At 33.3% G+C, this 19,109-nt stretch overlaps 1 protein-coding gene across 1 annotated transcript; it reads right to left on the bottom strand.

Moving 5' to 3' along the window:
* Positions 1–1,940: 1,940 nt before the first annotated feature.
* On the bottom strand, positions 1,941–7,403 carry LOC123537992 (uncharacterized). Its single transcript, XM_053529682.1, has 5 exons — positions 6,834–7,403; positions 6,447–6,470; positions 5,299–5,793; positions 2,501–2,652; positions 1,941–2,051 (listed from the first exon to the last, which is right to left on the bottom strand). Exons 1-5 carry the CDS (start codon positions 7,369–7,371, stop codon positions 1,941–1,943), a joined length of 1,320 nt encoding a protein of 439 aa, XP_053385657.1. The 5' UTR covers positions 7,372–7,403.
* Positions 7,404–19,109: the final 11,706 nt, after the last annotated feature.

The raw sequence follows: 19,109 nt of genomic DNA on the forward strand, positions 1-19,109 counted from the left end.
TGTCAACTGCTACATTATCAAAGTTTATTAATAGTCATTAAATTTACAAATGATTGAAGTGATCGTTTACAAGAACTAGGAAAACAAATGATGAATTGTTTATGTTGGACTATATAAGGAGAGTTGTCATTCTACAATTTCGATACTTGAACTGTGCTTATCATTATGTAATACATTTGGAATGAACATTGAAAATGTTGACACATGATTATATTGAAAGACACATAGATATAGTTTTTAACAGACTGAAAACTTTTTACACAAAACTTTGTTTTTAACGATATAGTGACACTGCTACAGGTATAATTGTAAAGAAATATTGTTAAAGTATAATACACAATACGAGACTGTACCTACTCAATACATCACAGTGTTTGTTGTTACTTCGAATGATTTGGTTTGAAAGAATCGAACTAAGAAATAATAAGTTTTGTTGTATTTCGTTTAGAGTACATCAGTGTCAATCCTCAGACAGTTCAAATCTTTAATCTAAATAATTTATGTGTATATGCTGCGGACGTGTCATGCACAAGTATGTACGCATTATGCAGGATTATCTTGAAATAAATTCCCGCAATATTTTACTTTTGTACCTAACCCTTTACATCGTTTTTTTGTACATTTTAAACCACTGCGATCGATAGAAATACACTTTTGGGCGAAGCAAACTACACGCGTGATCCTCTCACTGATAACTAGAGTGACAGCTACGTCATTTACTACATGCGTTTGATGTAAACGCCCATTCGGCGAGCTTTTCTGAAATTGGCAGTAACTTATTGCGGATGAGGCGGGGTTAACCTGTCAGGATAACTCCAAAAAATAGCTTCAGCTTCACCGTTTTTGTAACGTAAACGTGCAACTCTATCAATTTAAAAAAGTTGAAGGGGCAATTTGATCTGCAAACAGTAGTATATTTGCTGTTTGCTTGTGTGATACCCTGAAATCCCGAAAATAAGCCGGTTTTGAAAATAAGCCGGTCTCGAAAATAAGCCACCATTTCACTACAGGCAAAAATGGTTCATAAATAAGCCGCACTCTAAAATAAGCCGTCTAGATTTTTGTATCAGTAATAGTATCAATGACTTTTTTTAGGACACCATATGAGATAGCAAAAGTTACCAAAGTGTACATAGCAGATTTATTTCCACACGTAATAGCAATAAAACATACTTTGGAATAAAAACATCTAAAACAATGCAAGTTGTACTGATATTTAAAACCATGGACAAATTAAAACTTTAAAAGCACAAAAAAAAAAAAAAAAAAAAAAAAATCCCATCTCAAACACTTCTTGTCACGTCAGTAATTCTACTAATTAACATGACCGGTCTTTATAACACAATGCAGTGTTTATCACCTATTTTGTAAGCTATTCATACCCGATGGCCGATTAAATCATAGGTGTATTTAGTTGTTAGGCCAGACAAATCTATTTAATGGGTAATTATCTGTTAACATCGGATTACTTTTATTAAGAAATTGTAATAAATTGTAACACAACTGGTATGTTAGAAGTATAAATATTTATCGACATCGATGTTTTGACTAAAAAGCAAATTATATGGCATCCATATCTTCAGTATTTCGTTCTTCGAAAATACGCCGGTTTTTAAACCGTTACTGAATATATGTACTCAAAAGTTCGCCGAACTCAAAAATAAGCCGGTCTCGATAATAAGCCACCAAATCCTTACGAAAATTTAAAATAAGCCGCGGCTTATTTTCGGGACTTCAGGTTATAGGATAAATGAAATCTAGAATACTTACTCAGTACTTTGTGTCAATTAATATCAAGTGTCATAAAATACCAAAATCAATAACAGAAACTATCATAATGAATATATCAATATTCAAATAAGAATAAATAGTTCGTTTCAGATCAATAATACGATTTCAAGCTTTTAACCATGAAATTGTCGTCGCCGTAAAATCGGTATTCAAATTTCATAATGCATGAATAACATGACATTATCTGTACTGTTAGCAAGACCACTGAAATACTTGAGGGACAAATTGAAAATATTGATCTTACCCGCTGTCAATGCCTCCTGCAATTATAACATATGCAAGCATTATCAAACACTTAAGTAGTAAACAATTTACAGAAAATCGTCAAAATATAGATAGAATTAAAACTGCCATTTGTTTCACTGCATGATCTCAACATTATTTATTTTTCATGTGTTGCGCTAACTATTGCGTTTAGTGCATCTATATTTCAGTTAATATCAATGTTTAAGGTGGTATATTTGCACTTTAACTAAGATATCTGGTTACAGAGGTATTACGTTGTCTTAGGTGTCCGTGTCATTTATTGTGGTATACCACACGAGCCGTAACGCACTTTTATTTGTCATAGATGGTCATCAGTTTGGGATTAGAATGCATTGAGAAATGTAAATGCCTGTCAAGCCCATATCGTACTTACTGGTAAAAAGGTAAATATTACACTTGACTAACGCACTAAATATTGTACTGTAAAGTCATAAATGTGTACCTTCATTTGATCTAATTTGACCTTTCCAAATCTTTGCATAAGGAAACCGCATGACGAAGAATGCTTCACGTGTTCATTAAGGACATCATCCTCTTTTACCCAGTCTTTCAGTCCAATACCACAATGATGACACTTTACCAGATCATTGTTACCTGTAAATGTTCCTTAGTCTATAATTTTGTTGGATATATTTTTGGACAAACAATAATATTTACAATTATATTGTTTTACTTCTCCTTTTGACTCATTCAAAATATCCATTATTCTAACACGGCCAGCAAATAACCTACATACATGTAGAGCAAAATCTATCTCGGATTATTCTGCAATAAACCACTTGCGTGCAATGACGCCATCTGATCCATGTGCGTAGCACGGTCGCAAAAAGTAGTTATCATTTTTTGCTAACACTGTAGATACTAGTATGTCGTGTTAGAATCGAAATAATAAGTTCCAGAGTGAGATTTATCGTAGAATAACTCGAGTTTTTCGTTCTTATACGAAACAATATATCACTACGGCCTTCGTGATATATTCTTGCGCATACGAAATCACGACTCGGGTTATTCTACGACAAACCACGTTTGGGAACTTATTATTTCTTAAAATTTAATGTAAAAAGATTCGTTGACAGCTAAGAATGCAACCAAGAAGAATAATAGCAGACTCGGTTTTATTGAGTCTGTTCATGTAATGAAATGTGCTACCCTCCTCACGCCACCTAGCACCGGCTTCAACGGAAATTTTAACAGCACTTGAATGTCTTTAAAGGGTTATTCAAAAATATCAAAGCAAGATTTGAAAGCGTTATATACAATATAATGGTTTTCAGTATCAGGCTCGCTTACAAGAAATATAGTGAATCTCATATTTTGTCAGAAATCCGCTTATGACAAAGTTGAATTATTTTATTTTGGTATACGTTAATAAAATGAGATCACTTAAAAATGTATAATATCAGGGTAATTCAAAGGTACTTTATTGTCGTAAATTAAAGCATGTTTTGTGCTAACAAAACATACACGACTCACGTACCATATTACATCTAATCACGCTAATAAACCCAAAAAAATCACACGCATTGCAACCAAGAAGTAAATAGTTCTCCCGGATTTTGCACTTATTTTTGCATTTTTCTTTTATGCAGTAAATCACACTATTTTATGACAAAATACTCTGACAAAAGAACTTTTCTAAAATCAAAATTTAGGTGATTTTCCCTACCAGGCCGTCTTTTTGACATCGATAATAATTATTTTATTAGATAAAAAGTTACATCCAAAGAATATATTTACTTATTTAGCTCTCTATGCGGAAGTGTATACTGCACGTCTCAACAGGCTGTATACACAACTGGAGACGAATGGAGTGTTACAAACAAAGCTATTATTGATATACACAAACAAACATGCGGAAGGAATATAACCGATAAAACCTTGAAACGGTCAGAGGCATGAACCAACAACACCAAAATTCAATCGGGAATCTCTGTAATGTTAGTAAATCACAGTACGGTATGAATGTTTACTTCCAGTCCGATGAATCAGTAACATAAGTGACAGTAGCCACAGAACACATTGTAAACATAAAAATGATCCTTAAAAGAAATAGAAATAAAAAAGACATGGAACTGTATACATTTGTTTGCAATGACTTCGCAGATCACCAAGACAAAAATAAGCGTACCTTGCAATGATAACACGTTTATCGAGAAATAAGATAGGTATAGCGGTGATTCAAGTAACATTAGTTACAAGTTGATCACCACCAAATCAAATGTACGCCTCCGCATGTCTAGTCACATGTAGTCCAACTATAAATAGAGCATTTTTTCCTTTTCTAATGGCTTTTCTCTATAGCAACGTGTTTAGTTTTACTCTACCGCGTTTCAGTATATGTGTCGCGTTCTATCTAAATCGGCATGTTCCTACCGCATGCTAGATAGCAAGGGCGGCGTAAGAATTTTATGTCTCAACAAGAGGTATTGAATGATGCGAAAAGGAGTGAACTCATCGGGTTATATCTAACGAACTGTAGTTTTCTGATATAAACGTTTACACCCCTTTTTCTTTTGTTTTTAAATAGATTGAAGCGATATATCTTTTTACGGGATTATAAGTCTCTCAAAATCTGATATGCTGATATGCTAGAAAATGTCGAAAAACCAAAAAGAAAGTGGACATTTTATGAAATAAAGAACAGCCGGACTGAGTGGGGTTCAGCCTCACATAGTGCCTGTGATGAGCATCCACATAGGCTCGTGAAACATGTTATTTGTAACTATTACAATAATTATTACAGCGATAACCTGTCAGATTTGTCGTCTGTTAATCTTAGATAATGAATAAATAATTCAAGACTACTAAAATATAAAGATGAAGAAGCATCAAATAAAAGATTTATTGAAAGAAAACGCGTTAGCCTTATTTAATATATTCTCGATAACATCATGTACCCTTTTAATCAATTATGGTGTGATTTCTACCACAAAAACAAAAATAACCTTAAGTTTGTGAAGCATGAACAGTATGTGTCAATGTACGCTTTTTTCCAAGGAAAACAATCGTTGTATGTTGTTGAATTCATTGATACAAAATGAACTTTGTCATATCATGGTGACCTTTAATCATCTTCTATCATTACATTATTTTGCTTTAAATCCATCGATTGTGCAGTCTGTATGAATTAAAGAGAGACGAGGTTTTACAAACTGTTGCAGTCTGCTCAAAATAGCTTGAGAAATTGTATGTGTAAGGCTTTAACCCATATTTAAAAACGTAAGAAATATATAATAGTACCTGTGAAGAAAAACCCATACTCTGCTAACAGTAAATAATCTGGCTTGTCGTCAACTTGCCATTTCGTTGTATGGAACGAATTTTCTCTCTTTTGCTTTTCCACAAAATCTGGATATTTGGCAGGTTTCGCATGCAATGGAATCCCAGTGCCAGATGCAATAACGTTGTGGTTGTCTGTTGCTCGACTGTTGTATGAAAAACATGGCGCTGAATAAACGTTGGTTTCTGCGAGTCCATAGTTTTCAATTGCAACCAAACTCGATGTGTTTGGTCTGGGATAGGTAGGATAGGACTCAAACGAAGGCTGTCCGGCGTCCATTTCTGTTACTTGTGTTGGATATTTATCTTCTTGGGGTTCATGACCAGTTTCCTTGCTATCTGGATACCCAGGCTTGTTATATTTTTGACCATCAGTTGGAAATGCAACGATTTCAAAGTCAACTAAAGTCGTAGTGTGAGGCCTACGTGGATGAACCGGTGATAATGTCGACATCTCTATTAAAGGATATAATAGTTTACAAACAGCATATGATTCTTCTATGCTTTTCTGATTTTTAAGCATGAGAGTTCAATATATAAATTCATCTGCTGATTAGAGAAATTAGCATGATTAATTTTGCCATTTTGCCCTATTTATGTAAGAACCACCATCGTACAGAATAACATTACCTAAATAACGGAAAGCTCATTATCAAAAGTACAAAAACAACGCTGACCTCAAACTCAAGCTGTTATTAAAAGTACAAAAACACTGTTGGCCTCACAATCAAACTATAGTTTACATGATGATGTTCCTTTTGGATATTTAAATAACAATTTGTTATCATAACCCGGAAACTTAAAGAAAAAACAATGACTAGTTTTATTTGAAATACTTATTATTTTATCAATTTTGCTTAGTTAATCAAACGCTTTGTTTATATCAATCTGGCAAACTGTTTTTGACATTCTAATGCATTACACACCATTTTACGTATTTTTCTCTCAGTGTCTGATGCGGGGGCAAGATTTAGAAGTTATGATAATGCTTTAAACGACACACCTAAAACAAAATCGATTTATATATTTGGGCATATTTGTCGAAAGCAACTAAACTGTTTTTATTCTGACAAACTAATATTGGGAAGCATCTAAACATCAATTCATACCATTGCGTTCATCTGTTTGCTTTGCTTTAAAAATGTATTCTGCTCATCTTTCATTGAAATATTATATATTTAGATATTTACTTCAAATGCTAATAATCCTTATCAAATATATTTGACTTCAGTAAATATATAATTAAATTGTCTACATAGAGCTACATTTATAGTCAAATGTCATGCAGTAACAGCTGATGTGTAAAAAAACTTCCAATTTTATTTTAATGGAAATACATATTATACTGTTTTCAGCTGTACATGTATACAGTGTGTATTATTTTTAACCAAATTCATAGCAGTCTTAATACTCATAAATTTGTTTATTCTATGATTACATAAACTACTTGTAGTATTTTTTCATGTATTTAAATATGAAATTTGGGTCTAGTATACCTTTAAGGTTTTTGTTACAAAATTTGTTCTCTTCTTCATTTTTTTCACCAGCTGAATTATTTGTCAAAGACTTCCTCTCCGTCTGAAAGGAGTTTACGATAAGCAAGGCAATGAGTACATCACAATCGATATATCTTTTAACAAGCTTTCCCTCTTTTAGTTCTCTTGTTATTTTTAACTTCAGAAGTGATAATATGTCATCACTGGTTATGAGGACGGATTTCCCGTAAAGTGAAATAATGACAATATTTCTTTTTTCCCGAAACATGTTCATCACTGAATACAACCCAGTCTGGGATAACGATTGACCACTGTCAAACAGCATTCGCTCCATCTTAAATGTTATTTGCGGCAAAGAACCATGAAACGCTTTATTTCGTTTCAAACAAACAAATGATCCGTGGTTAGAATATGATACATTTTGCGAAACTGCAGCACAGAAAATAGAATAAATATTATCAAAGTCTAAGTTCGTTTCCAACACTGTTTCACACAGATACGATTTAACGTCCCTATAATAAGTCATAATACATTCCATTTTGAAGTATGAAACACTGAAACTTCCGTAATATTCCAACTGACTACATAACAAAGAGACACAAAGCAATAAAAACGCACTACGACTTCTTTTGTGAAGAGTTGTTATCAGATATCAGATCGTGTATTTGTTTTAAACTTATGGGAACCCAGCATATACTTCACATTAAACATGTTTTTTTATAGCTAGCGTGTATTTACATACTACTCGCGCACGGTATTATTGAGAAAAGGAGAATCAGGTAGTGAAATCATTATCCGTGACAAAATAGTTGTACTACTTTTGAATCATTTGTCCATTATAATAAAGAATGAAGTTACCCAAAGACTTTCCGATAACGTTTTCATAATCGTTTCCTATTCATAATTGAGTTTTTTGTTCTTTGTTTTGGTGGTGGTTGGGGTTACATGTATGATATCGGATACAATTAACTTAATATATATAACGCCTCAGTTAATCAATGAGAAAAATAGTTTATAACATATCATGTATATTTATTATAAAATCATCAAGGAAAGTGTAAATGAATTTAACACTGCCAGACTAATCTCCTAATGGGCAGGAACCATTGTCGTATTTCAGTGCCCGGGTACGTATTTTTAATAAAATAGCTAGATGTTAAATGAATAAATGCTTGAATTGATTTTCCCAGCTCCGTGCAGTCAGCTGGGTCTAAATTCTTACCTGAGGTAAAGTCAGGCAAAATGAAAATGGTCATCTATATATAGATCCAAATTTATATATCAGCTCATTCATTTTTTTTTAAATTAAACGGTTATGAGACACTTTTCTTATCACCATAATTTTAATATGCATATATGTTTTAGGTCAGTAATTTAAAGATAAAACGGTACAGGTCGCTGAAGGTATACAGTTTGGCCATTTTTGTCTCAAAACTGAAATCAGCTTTTGACGCATTTACATCATAGACACAAAGGAATCAGCATTCTGAAGATGTCACATGATGAAGAATTGGCAATGCATCCGTTCTTTTTCTCAAAAGAAGATGTTTTATGATTTTTTGGCACTTGTAACACGCGAAACTTGCGGAATGTTCACTCAATTGACTCTTGCTCCCATAACGCCCGTAAAAGTAACCTTAGGAACAACTTGTGAAACTTTTGGGTCTATAGTTATAGCAAAAACACCAAAGTTCATTTCTCAAAGCAGTAATTTAACACGCAACAGTTCATTAAACAATTATTTTTACTTTATTCGAGGCCATTATTTCATTTAGGTAATAAAGCATCTAGTCGCTAACTATAGAGAATTTGATACGGGTTAAATCTGGTTCAAATTGTCAACCGTAGATGCTGAACCATATAGCATGTACACAGTTTTCATACAACGGTTAACAATGCTACATAGAAGGAGACGTCTTCAAAGACATAACAAACAAACAAACAAACAAACAAACAAAGGAACAGTGAGGCACACATCAGGTATACTTCATATTAGCCCGAGTAATGTGAACCAACAATGGAAAAAAGTAAACGATCGCAAATTTCATCTTCACAGTCTGAGACTTACCAAAACGGCGTCTTCTATCAAGGTTGTAACAATAGCCATAAAACGACATTTCTAACGCTCAGAACCATACATAAAATTGTTATTTTTTGTCGCTGTAATTGACAAATTCATTACATTCTTTTCAATGAATTATCGAAATATTAGAGTGAAATATATCTGTTATTTTCACAGTGATTGAATATCAAACTCAATGAATAGAAAATTAAGTCAAAACATGAAATACAAAAATTTGTTCTTTTACATGTAAGTTAAAAAAGTATACTCAATAACACGATATCTTACATTTTCCCTCGCGACAATGCCGCACATAAAAATGTTACGTCTCGTGAAAGATTTTGCAACCTTATATTGAAACGCACAAATAGATATTCTCTAAATCTTTTATTTTTAATTTTAGGATACTTCTATGATTTATGATTTACGACATGCCTACACTATAAATCATTATAACAAATAATACACATTACAAATTTGATGAGGAGCCTCCGTGCCCGAATAGATCTCCGATGTGTGTTCGAAACTTCTTGTATCGGCGTGTAAAATCCTTTATATAAGAAAGCCATCGGGGTTGTTCACGTAAGGTCGGTTGCTCTACCCAGGTGCCAGCCTTTGTCTAAAATAATGCCTAGAGGAAACCGATGGTCTCTCCCCACCATGTAAAGCTGAAATACTCGCCATATGACCTAACTTATGCCGGTGCGACTCAAAATCAATTAAACAAATACTTTCGATGACATTCGGTTATCGTAAGAGAACGACGTAGACAAACGTTTGAACTAGATCCATATTGCTTTGTATAGTTGCAAGTTTTGTAGCGATAAGCATGACACAGAGCTTTGCAATTCTGGTGAGGTATACTGTACATGTATGCTGATATTTCAACTCAATATTTGATATGTAAAAGGCGAGTGGTGTTGTACGCTTTAAGAGCTCTCGTGAACGGACTTATTTAGACCGAATTTGATATTAGTTTGCCTGGTTGCGTTCTTTGCTTCCAACATATATTTACATTCACTTTATGTTTTGTAAACAAAGGAAGAAAGAAAAATATTTTTATTATAAGAAAACACAATGAATTGGTGTAATAATATCAAAGGTGGCCTATTTAGACACATTTCACTCTCGATCTGTTATTATTCACAGAAAACAATACTTGGTCGAATGGCGGCTTTCGTTATTTAAGAATATAAAGTCATTGTGATCCGTTAAAACGGGTTTAATCTACATTGGGATTTCTTAAAAATCATCAAAGTATCCCTAGCGTGATTCATACACTGGCAAAAATTCATATTGTGGTTTATACTCATTTACACGTAGAAAAAATAGCATTTAATTTTTAAACGTATCTATTTTACCCTTCTTATCATTGCTGATAAAAGTCCGTCATCTGTATGAACACAGCCTGCATTTTATCACTTTTGCAATTAGCTGAATTCAAAATCTCGCCACATCGACTTTGAGTTTTTAGCCTTATTCAATCACTTCAATTCATTCAACACAACATGAGCTGATTAAGTATGAAATGTTTAGAAAATCAGGTGTTCATACTATTCTGTACTGTATAAAAAATGTAATCAACGACAAGTCAATTGTTCACTGGATCTATTGTTTGGTTTGTATATAAAGTTTGAAGGGTTTGTTTTGATTGAAATACTGCACAATTTTCAAAACTTCTTAAAAAATCAAATGAAAATTCCAGTTTTGAAAAGTCATCTAACTTTGTTTTGAATTTTAGTACAAAAAGCTGTATATTTTTGCGTTAATTGAAGAAAGATGTTTATACTAAATAACACTGTGGGGAATCACGTGATCAAAATAATCTCGAAACTCAAATAAATTTATGAATAATTTGGAATAATAATGAAGCTACTTTTGCTGTTAATCTAAAATATCGCCTATCATATGGCAACATAGATGTATCCTAAAACTACATAGATTTCAATCGCAATCACCTTCTGATTATCTGGAACACTTCAAGAAACTGCGACATCATATTTTCCTTAGTGTTTGTAATTACAGGAAATTTATCAATGTTGTCAACTACATAATAATTTAACAATTTTCATTAGTCATATGTTAGGCTATGTTTGAATTTCTTATCTTATCAGGATAGGAATTTTATTCATATTCTTCAAAATATAACTTTGGTTTAGAGATTATTTTGATCATGTTATTCCCAACAGTGAATAGAAAGCGTAGTAACTTTACGACAAACTTTATTGATGACATTTAAATTCAAAGCGTAAATTAGGTAATGCTATAAATATTTAGTAGACACTCTTCCTATCTTTTATTTTGTCCTTTTCATTTCAGTGTTCGTTTCTTTTTCAAGAAAGATATTTTATTGCGGCACGGACCGAATCGGAAATAAGCGCTTTTCAACTTCGCTGAAATTAATTTATTAGAAAGTATTCATAATATATAAATAAGCTTTAAGGTTATCTAAAATGTATTGATTTATCTATACGCTTATGTTATAATCATATTAAAGACACGCCATCGGATTAGTATATTAGTATAACTGGTATCATAATGATCTACTACTATTAAATAAACCTTGGCAAAAACGAATTATAAACAATCACCCGGCATTATTTTTTTTATCCGTCGGTTAACATGTACACATATACTTGTTTAGAAGATCAAGTGTCATCTTTCAGAAATATCACCAATGTCATTATTCCTTTGCATGATATCATACATATATATCACATTAAATTAAATTTTACATGTTGAAATTTAGATTCTTATGTTATTTTGGAAAACCCTGTATTGGCTTCTATTGTTAAATTTTATGGTCATTTAATCAATATTTCATAGCTTATGTGAGATATTTTCTCATTTTGTTCACCTAAATCATACGGTATTTGTATATTCTCCCAAGAGTGGCGTTTATACATTTCGGATCCGTGTATTTCTGTACATTTATATACACACATAGAGCCACATTTACGTTAAAATCTTCTTAAAAGTCACAGAAGTGCTTAATGTAATATGTCCATTGAATACATATCTATATTTTAAAAAGAAGGAAGTTACGTAATACTACATGATCTTAGGATAAAATCGGTTCAAATGTGGCAGATAACTTTACCTTCTCCGCTTGTATAGCCTCGTGACTCCAGACCATCGTCTGTCACTCCTATTTGACCAATCTTGCCAATACCACATATCGTAGAATTTGTACAGAATGACTTGCTTGGGCAAGGAGAAAATGTTACTTTATAACAACGTTTCTGTTTGTCTTTCACATGACAGTAACATTGATTGTTTAGGTCGTAAAAGTAAAAGCTCAGTCATTTATTTTACAATATATGTTTCCGTTGTCTAAAAACTAAATATACTTGTCTTGTCTTGCGATATAATTTTCCAAATTTCCGAAATATTCATTTGAATCAAGTAAAAAAGACATCTTGTTTTTCCAGTGCTTCTTTTTAGGCATTTTATTTGTTACATCTCACAGTAAGGAATATGCCCATATATGTATCTCATGGCTAATTTTATCAATATGTTTCACAAAAATTGAAATGTATTTGACTAGGACATTTATAGCAGACAATTAGAGTCAATTTCAGTATGTTAGTGACTTGATGGCTTTCTTTCTAATCTCATAAGCAGAAGGCTAAACCCAGGAGTCATGTCATTATGTCCTCGCTTAACCAAAACTCTAACTTAATTTATCAATTAAAGACAGTGAGTATCCGCTTTGTTCAATACGCCTTTTAGCAGATTTTGCTGCTAAATAAAGAAATGATTTCTTAATGAAGATTTATGTTACAGTTTTGAAATATCCGACAATCAACAAAAACAGTAATTTAAACTCACAACTCAAAGGACAAAGTGCGCTCGACTAGTTCGATGTGGGCATATCTGAGGAAGCTAGTGCTCTCACTGGAGTCATTTTTACCCCAAGATGTAACAAAAGATTTTTTATGGGTTGTTTCTGAAATGAAAAGATAAATTCAAATATTAAGGGGTGACAGCTGACAAGTATGGATGGACGCAGTCCTAGTCCATCCCAATAAAAAGAGACAGACTTTACACTTCATTGACCTTGATGTTGATAATTATGTGGAACAACTGTTTTGCTTTTGAATTATATGAATTAAATAATATCAGAGATAGGCTGAAAGTGCATTAAAATATTAGTCAGACATTCCGAGTATAAAACGGGCACAAATCATGGGATAGTGCGCCCGGAATTACAACCCTTATGTCACATGATGCGAGCGATGATGTGAAAAAAAAACATTTGAAGTTTGAATTTATTCTATAAAGCAACAACAGCGATAGCATGAAAGTGCACCATACCTTATACCTGAAATTCCATGTTAAAAGCGGGCATAACGCATGTTGTATTGATGCCAGAGTTATGACCCTTGAGAAAAGCGAATATGAAATCACCATATTAATAGCCATTATATTATATCTGGACAATCTACTACCAGGACTAGTCTATATCTTTTAGAATGCAGTCATGGTTTATTGCACAGCGACGGCTGCGACCTTGGGACTTATATAAGTAATTATAATAGAAAACTGACACCCACGCTGGTTCATTTCCTTCAGGCAAGTTAAGCCCTAGAAATGAACCAGCATGGGAGTCATCGCGTAATGGCGGACAGGTTTTTGATCACTAATTTTTCCTTTAAATTTAAGCTGTGTTTTGTTTAAATTTCACTGAGGATATATTTTTGACATTTTTGATAGAAAAAGAATGTGAGAGGAGGTTGTATTTGGTGAAGAGATCTCTTTTAGAAGATACAAGACCCCTACTTTTCTTTCCATTTTTGTCATTTTTATCATAATGTATTAAAAGAATATGGTAAGGATTTGTTCAGCTATGTTTGGCAGCTCTTTGAAAAATGTCGATTTTATAAAAAATATATAGGGAATAATATTTAGGCGTGTGTGATTTTATGTAAATTTCAGACTATTGTGCCGCTGTATACACATTTATTTATCTATCAATAGACAATGCACGATTCCGATGAAAGATTTTCAGTTAAAAGCCGATCAAACCAGTTGCTCAACCCACGAGAAAATTAACCTTCCAAATCGGAAAAAAATGTTGAAAACGAAAAAAGACAAAAAAAGGATAAATAAACAAAAAACTGGTCTTCCTGAAAAATGCCGAAAAACAAACTGTTAGTAGAATTTGTAGTCTACATATTGCTAATATCCAGCAATATGTAGACTACAAAAGAGAAAAAGAGTTATAATATATTTTTCATTGATTATTAAAAGAATCAGTGCTTTTGTTGTATGTATATTATATTGTAAACAAATCTGATATGCAACACTCATTTACCTTTCTGTACGTCTGTTTCATTTGTAACCATAATTTAATGTAATTTAATACACAAGATTTTGGTTATTGCTTTGATATTTTCAATAACTAAATAGTCGAGTTGAGGTGTTCCAAATTCATGATTTATATATATTCTACTATATCATAATGAGCCGCGCCATGAGAAAACCAACATAGTGGGTATGCGACCAGCATGGATCCAGACCAACCTGCGCATCCGCGCAGTCTGGTCAGGATCCATGCTGTTCGCTAACGGTTTCTCTAATTGCAATAGACTTTGAAAGTGAACAGCTAGCTTGGATCCTGACCAGACTGTGCAGATGCGCAGATTGGTCTGGATCCAAGCTGGTCGCAAACACACTATGTTGGTTTTCTCATGGTGCAGCTCATATAACAATGTTTTTGTTTTACACATTCCTTCTAATTATTTCACACACTGTCCAGTGTAATTACCAAAGTTGACCACTGCCGTAATCTATAGTCCCGCTGCTGAGTGTTAATGTCCATTTTATTGACTTCGGAGTAATATTAATGACATGCATCGTCTTAGCAATCTAGGACCTGATATATGATGTGGTAAAATGCACTTCCGCATTTGACCTATTTATACAATAGCGTAACTACTCTATATAATGAACAATCCACTACGCATAATGACATAATGATTATATTATCAAATATCCTCTTCATATAATCTAATATCGACCCTATTATACGGCAGCACAAGCTTCGTATGAGGATTTAGGGACCGTTTTTTTTTTCTTTTTAAAAAGTATCCGCTTTATATAAAGAAGTACTTACTTTATGTACTGGTATTTGAACGAACTCTATTGGTATTTGAACGAACTCCATTTAAAGAAATATGTATTATATATAAGGATGAAACCACTTAATATCAAAAAGTTTGCACTTTAAATAATGCCAAATATGCAAGCAGTTCTTTGTTGCATAATAAAATTTCAGTTGCTCTTAATATTTTTCTTGTTTTGTTGCTTCTATATAATAAAGTGAATAACGTGTTATTGATATTGTCAACCCCAAAACTGAATTTTCATCCGAGCCGATGCAGTGAGGGTGTCATTGATATTGTCAACCCGAAAACTGTATTTTCACCCTGAGCCGATGCAGTGAGGGTGTTATTGATATTGTCAACCCGAAAACTGTATTTTCACCCTGAGCCGATGCAGTGAGGGTGTTATTGATATTGTCAACCCGAAAACTGTATTTTCACCCTGAGCCGATGCAGTGAGGGTGTTATTGATATTGTCAACCCGAAAACTGTGTTTTCACCCTGAGCCGATGCAGTGAGGGTGTTATTGATATTGTCAACCCGAAAACTGTATTTTCACCCTGAGCCGATGCAGTGAGGTTGTTATTGATATTGTCAACCCGAAAACTGTATTTAAAACCGAGCCGTAAATATCAATAAAACACTCACTGCCATGTATTATTTGAATAATATGGGGCGTTTAAATTGAATCACAGTTTTCTAGCACATAGTATGTTTATCTAGCTATATTAAAGCTCGTCATTCCGCTTAGGTAAAATGACAATCTTTAATGTGGCTAGGTAATACATATTTCAACTATATATATATATGTTTCAATTTGAATGCTCTATATATGTAGCTTTCTCTTAAAATCTGCCAATTAACGTTTTTCAAATTCTTTTCCTATTCAATTAAAAAGGAAAGATATTAAATATTTTCCAGTTCCTTACCTCGCGCATAATCAATCATGTAATATTCCTATGCATTTATGTTTTGTTTTCCGCTGGCCTGGCTTGCACTTCTTTATTAAGGCGAACTTTCATAGCATAATACATACTTTCTTCCATACATCGTTCGTTATTACTATATAGTACTACAAGGGCAATATCCATATGAAAATGAAAGCTGATAAAAAGCCAACAAGTTTGAATTTTTTGTTCGTTCCGCGCGCAAATCCATTAAAAATTAACCGTCTTAGGTCATACTCTTGGCGAAAAACAAAGATTTCAGCACACGTAACATAATCGTTATTGGTGGTTTGGGAGATTTAAGCTTAAAGTGTGAAATTTCCAGCTCCCTTCGCTAGGCATGTCTACATTTAGTATTGCATAGTTATAACATAAGGAAGGTACCGAGCCAAACAGTCACGAGAAACATTTCCTTGTATATTACACATAAATAAACAAGATTCAGACCCCTCCCTGTCCCTCCAACAAAAATAAAATCCACATGCAATATATTTATTCAACAACATAAAGTACTGCCACATTATAACAATGTTAATGCTCTTGAATCTTATCTCAATATTATCAAAATATATTAATTCTATTGTCTGTGCATTAGTATCATATTTACATGAGCCAATAAGAAGATAAAATTAAAAGAAAGCAAGTTTTTCAAAAGGTTGCAAACAGGAAAAATGCATTTCTCACTATGTATTTAATCTTGGTTTTGCAGTTTATTATGACAAAATAGAATCTGAAAGAACATTCAAATAGTAATATATATATTTCAGATAATAAATAGTATCAAATATCAGTGCTTAATTAGAAAATACAAAACGCATAAGATGTATATATATATATATATATATATAAACACTTACCTTTCATTTGCGACATTATCCCCGAAACACATTCTAGCTGTAACAATACGTGTTCAGATCAAAATCATCCAGATACAAAAACATCACAATATCATAATTGTGACGTCCTGTGAACCCATAACTCTACAGGGGTCTGGAATTTTACTGCTATGGTGATAAGTTAATTCTTTCAAAAGTAGGCATGACTCCTAATTAGTTTCTTGTAGTTAGTCAGTTCAAAATTCAAATTTCAAATCGTTGAATTTGAAGCTAATGTTAATTTCATTTTTTTTTTTTTTTGTTGGATTTAACGTCGCACCGACACATGATAGGTCATATGGCGACTTTCCAGCTTTAATGGTGGAGGAAGACCCCAGGTGCCCCTCCGTGCATTATTTCATCACGAGCGGGCACCTGGGTAGAACCACCGACCTTCCGTAAGCCAGCTGGATGGCTTCCTCACATGAAGAATTCAACGCCCCGAGTGAGGCTCGAACTCACATCGATGAGGGGCAAGTGATTTGAAGTCAGCGACCTTAACCACTCGGCCACGGATAAACGATATATCGAATAACTAGCTGCGCACGCGAATTGGCAACTGGCTCTCCTTAATGTTTCCAAGACTGGTCTACTTGGTGAAAATGTTTGATATTGATAAAAAAGATAATAACAATAATTAAAACATTATTGTTTGTTTTATGTGTGTAAAAAAATATTTTCTGAAAAATGTTGCGAATTGACAACTGGCTCCCTCCATGCCTTCGAAGACTACTGAATGCATAGATTTAAAAAAAAAATGCTTCAAAGACGACATTTTTATCATTTTAGACTAAAAATGGAGTTTCTTGAAAATGTCGATTTACTAACTTTCTACCAGTAGGCATTTGGTAATTCACAAGCGAATTGGCAACTGACATACCATGGTGTTCCCTAGATCTATCTATTGTTGAAAATATTTGATACTGAAAGAACAAAATATATGTAAAATTGAATTATTTTATGCACATGTGTCTGAAAAATCGGCTTTTCTGAAACATGTCGCGAATTGGAAACTGGCTCTCCTGGTGCATTTTCAGACTGTTCAATGCATTTAAAAAAATTAAATGCTAACATAAAACAACAAAACAAGGGTGAGAATGAATGTTTTTATCATGTTCTACCAAAACAATGACTGTCAGTAAAATGTCGAATAGCCAACTGCCTACCAGTAGGCAGTTGGTTATTCGCACGCGAATTGGCAACTGGCTCTCCTGAGTGTTTCCAAGACTGACCTATACGTTGGAAGTTTCGGATATTGATACGAAAGAACCAAATATATGTAAAATTGAATTATTTTATTCATATTTGACTGAAAAAAAGGCTTTTCTGAAACATATCGCGAATTGGCAACTGGCTCTCCTGGTGCATTTTGAGACTTTTGAATGCATTTAAAAGAATAAATATTGACATTAAAGAACGAAACAAGGACTAGATTGATTTTTTTTTATCATTTTCGACCAAAACTATGACTGTCTGTAAAATGTCGAATAACCAACTGCCTACCAGTAGGCAGTTGGTTATTCGCACGCGAATTGGCAACTGGCTCTCCTGAGTGTTTCCAAGACTTACCTATACGTTGACAGTGTCGGATATTGATACGAAAGAATAAAATATATGTAAAATTGAATTATTTTATGCATATGTGTCTGAAAAATCGGCTTTTCTGAAACATATCGCGAATTGGCAACTGGCTCTCCTGGTGCATTTTGAGACTGTTGAATGCATTGAAAGGAATAAAAATTAACATTAAAGAACGAAACAAGGACTAGATTGATGGGTTTTTTTTTATCATTTTCGACCAAATCTATGACTGTCTGTCAAATGTCGAATAACCAACTACCTACCAGTAGGCAGTTGGTTATTCGCACGCGAATTGGCAACTGGCTCTCCTGAGTGTTTCCAAGACTGACCTATACGTTGGAAGTGTCGGATATTGATATGAAAGACCAAAATATATGTAAAATTGAATTATTTTATTCATATGTGTCTGAAGAATCGGCTTTCCTGAAACATATCGCGAATTGGCAACTGGCTCTCCTGGTGCATTTTGAGACTGTTGATAGCATTGAAAGGAATAAATTTTAACATTAAAGAACGAAACAAGGACTAGATTGATTTTTTATCATTTTCGACCAAAACTATTACTGTCTGTAAAATGTCAAATAACCAACGCACGCGAATTTGGCAACTGGCTCTTCTGAGTGTTTTCAAGACTGACCTATACGTTGAAAGTGTAAGATATTGATACGAAAGAACAAAATATATGTAAAATGGATAAAATTGAA

This window comes from Mercenaria mercenaria, chromosome 18, assembly GCF_021730395.1.
Source record: "Mercenaria mercenaria strain notata chromosome 18, MADL_Memer_1, whole genome shotgun sequence".
Taxonomy (NCBI): domain Eukaryota; kingdom Metazoa; phylum Mollusca; class Bivalvia; order Venerida; family Veneridae; genus Mercenaria; species Mercenaria mercenaria.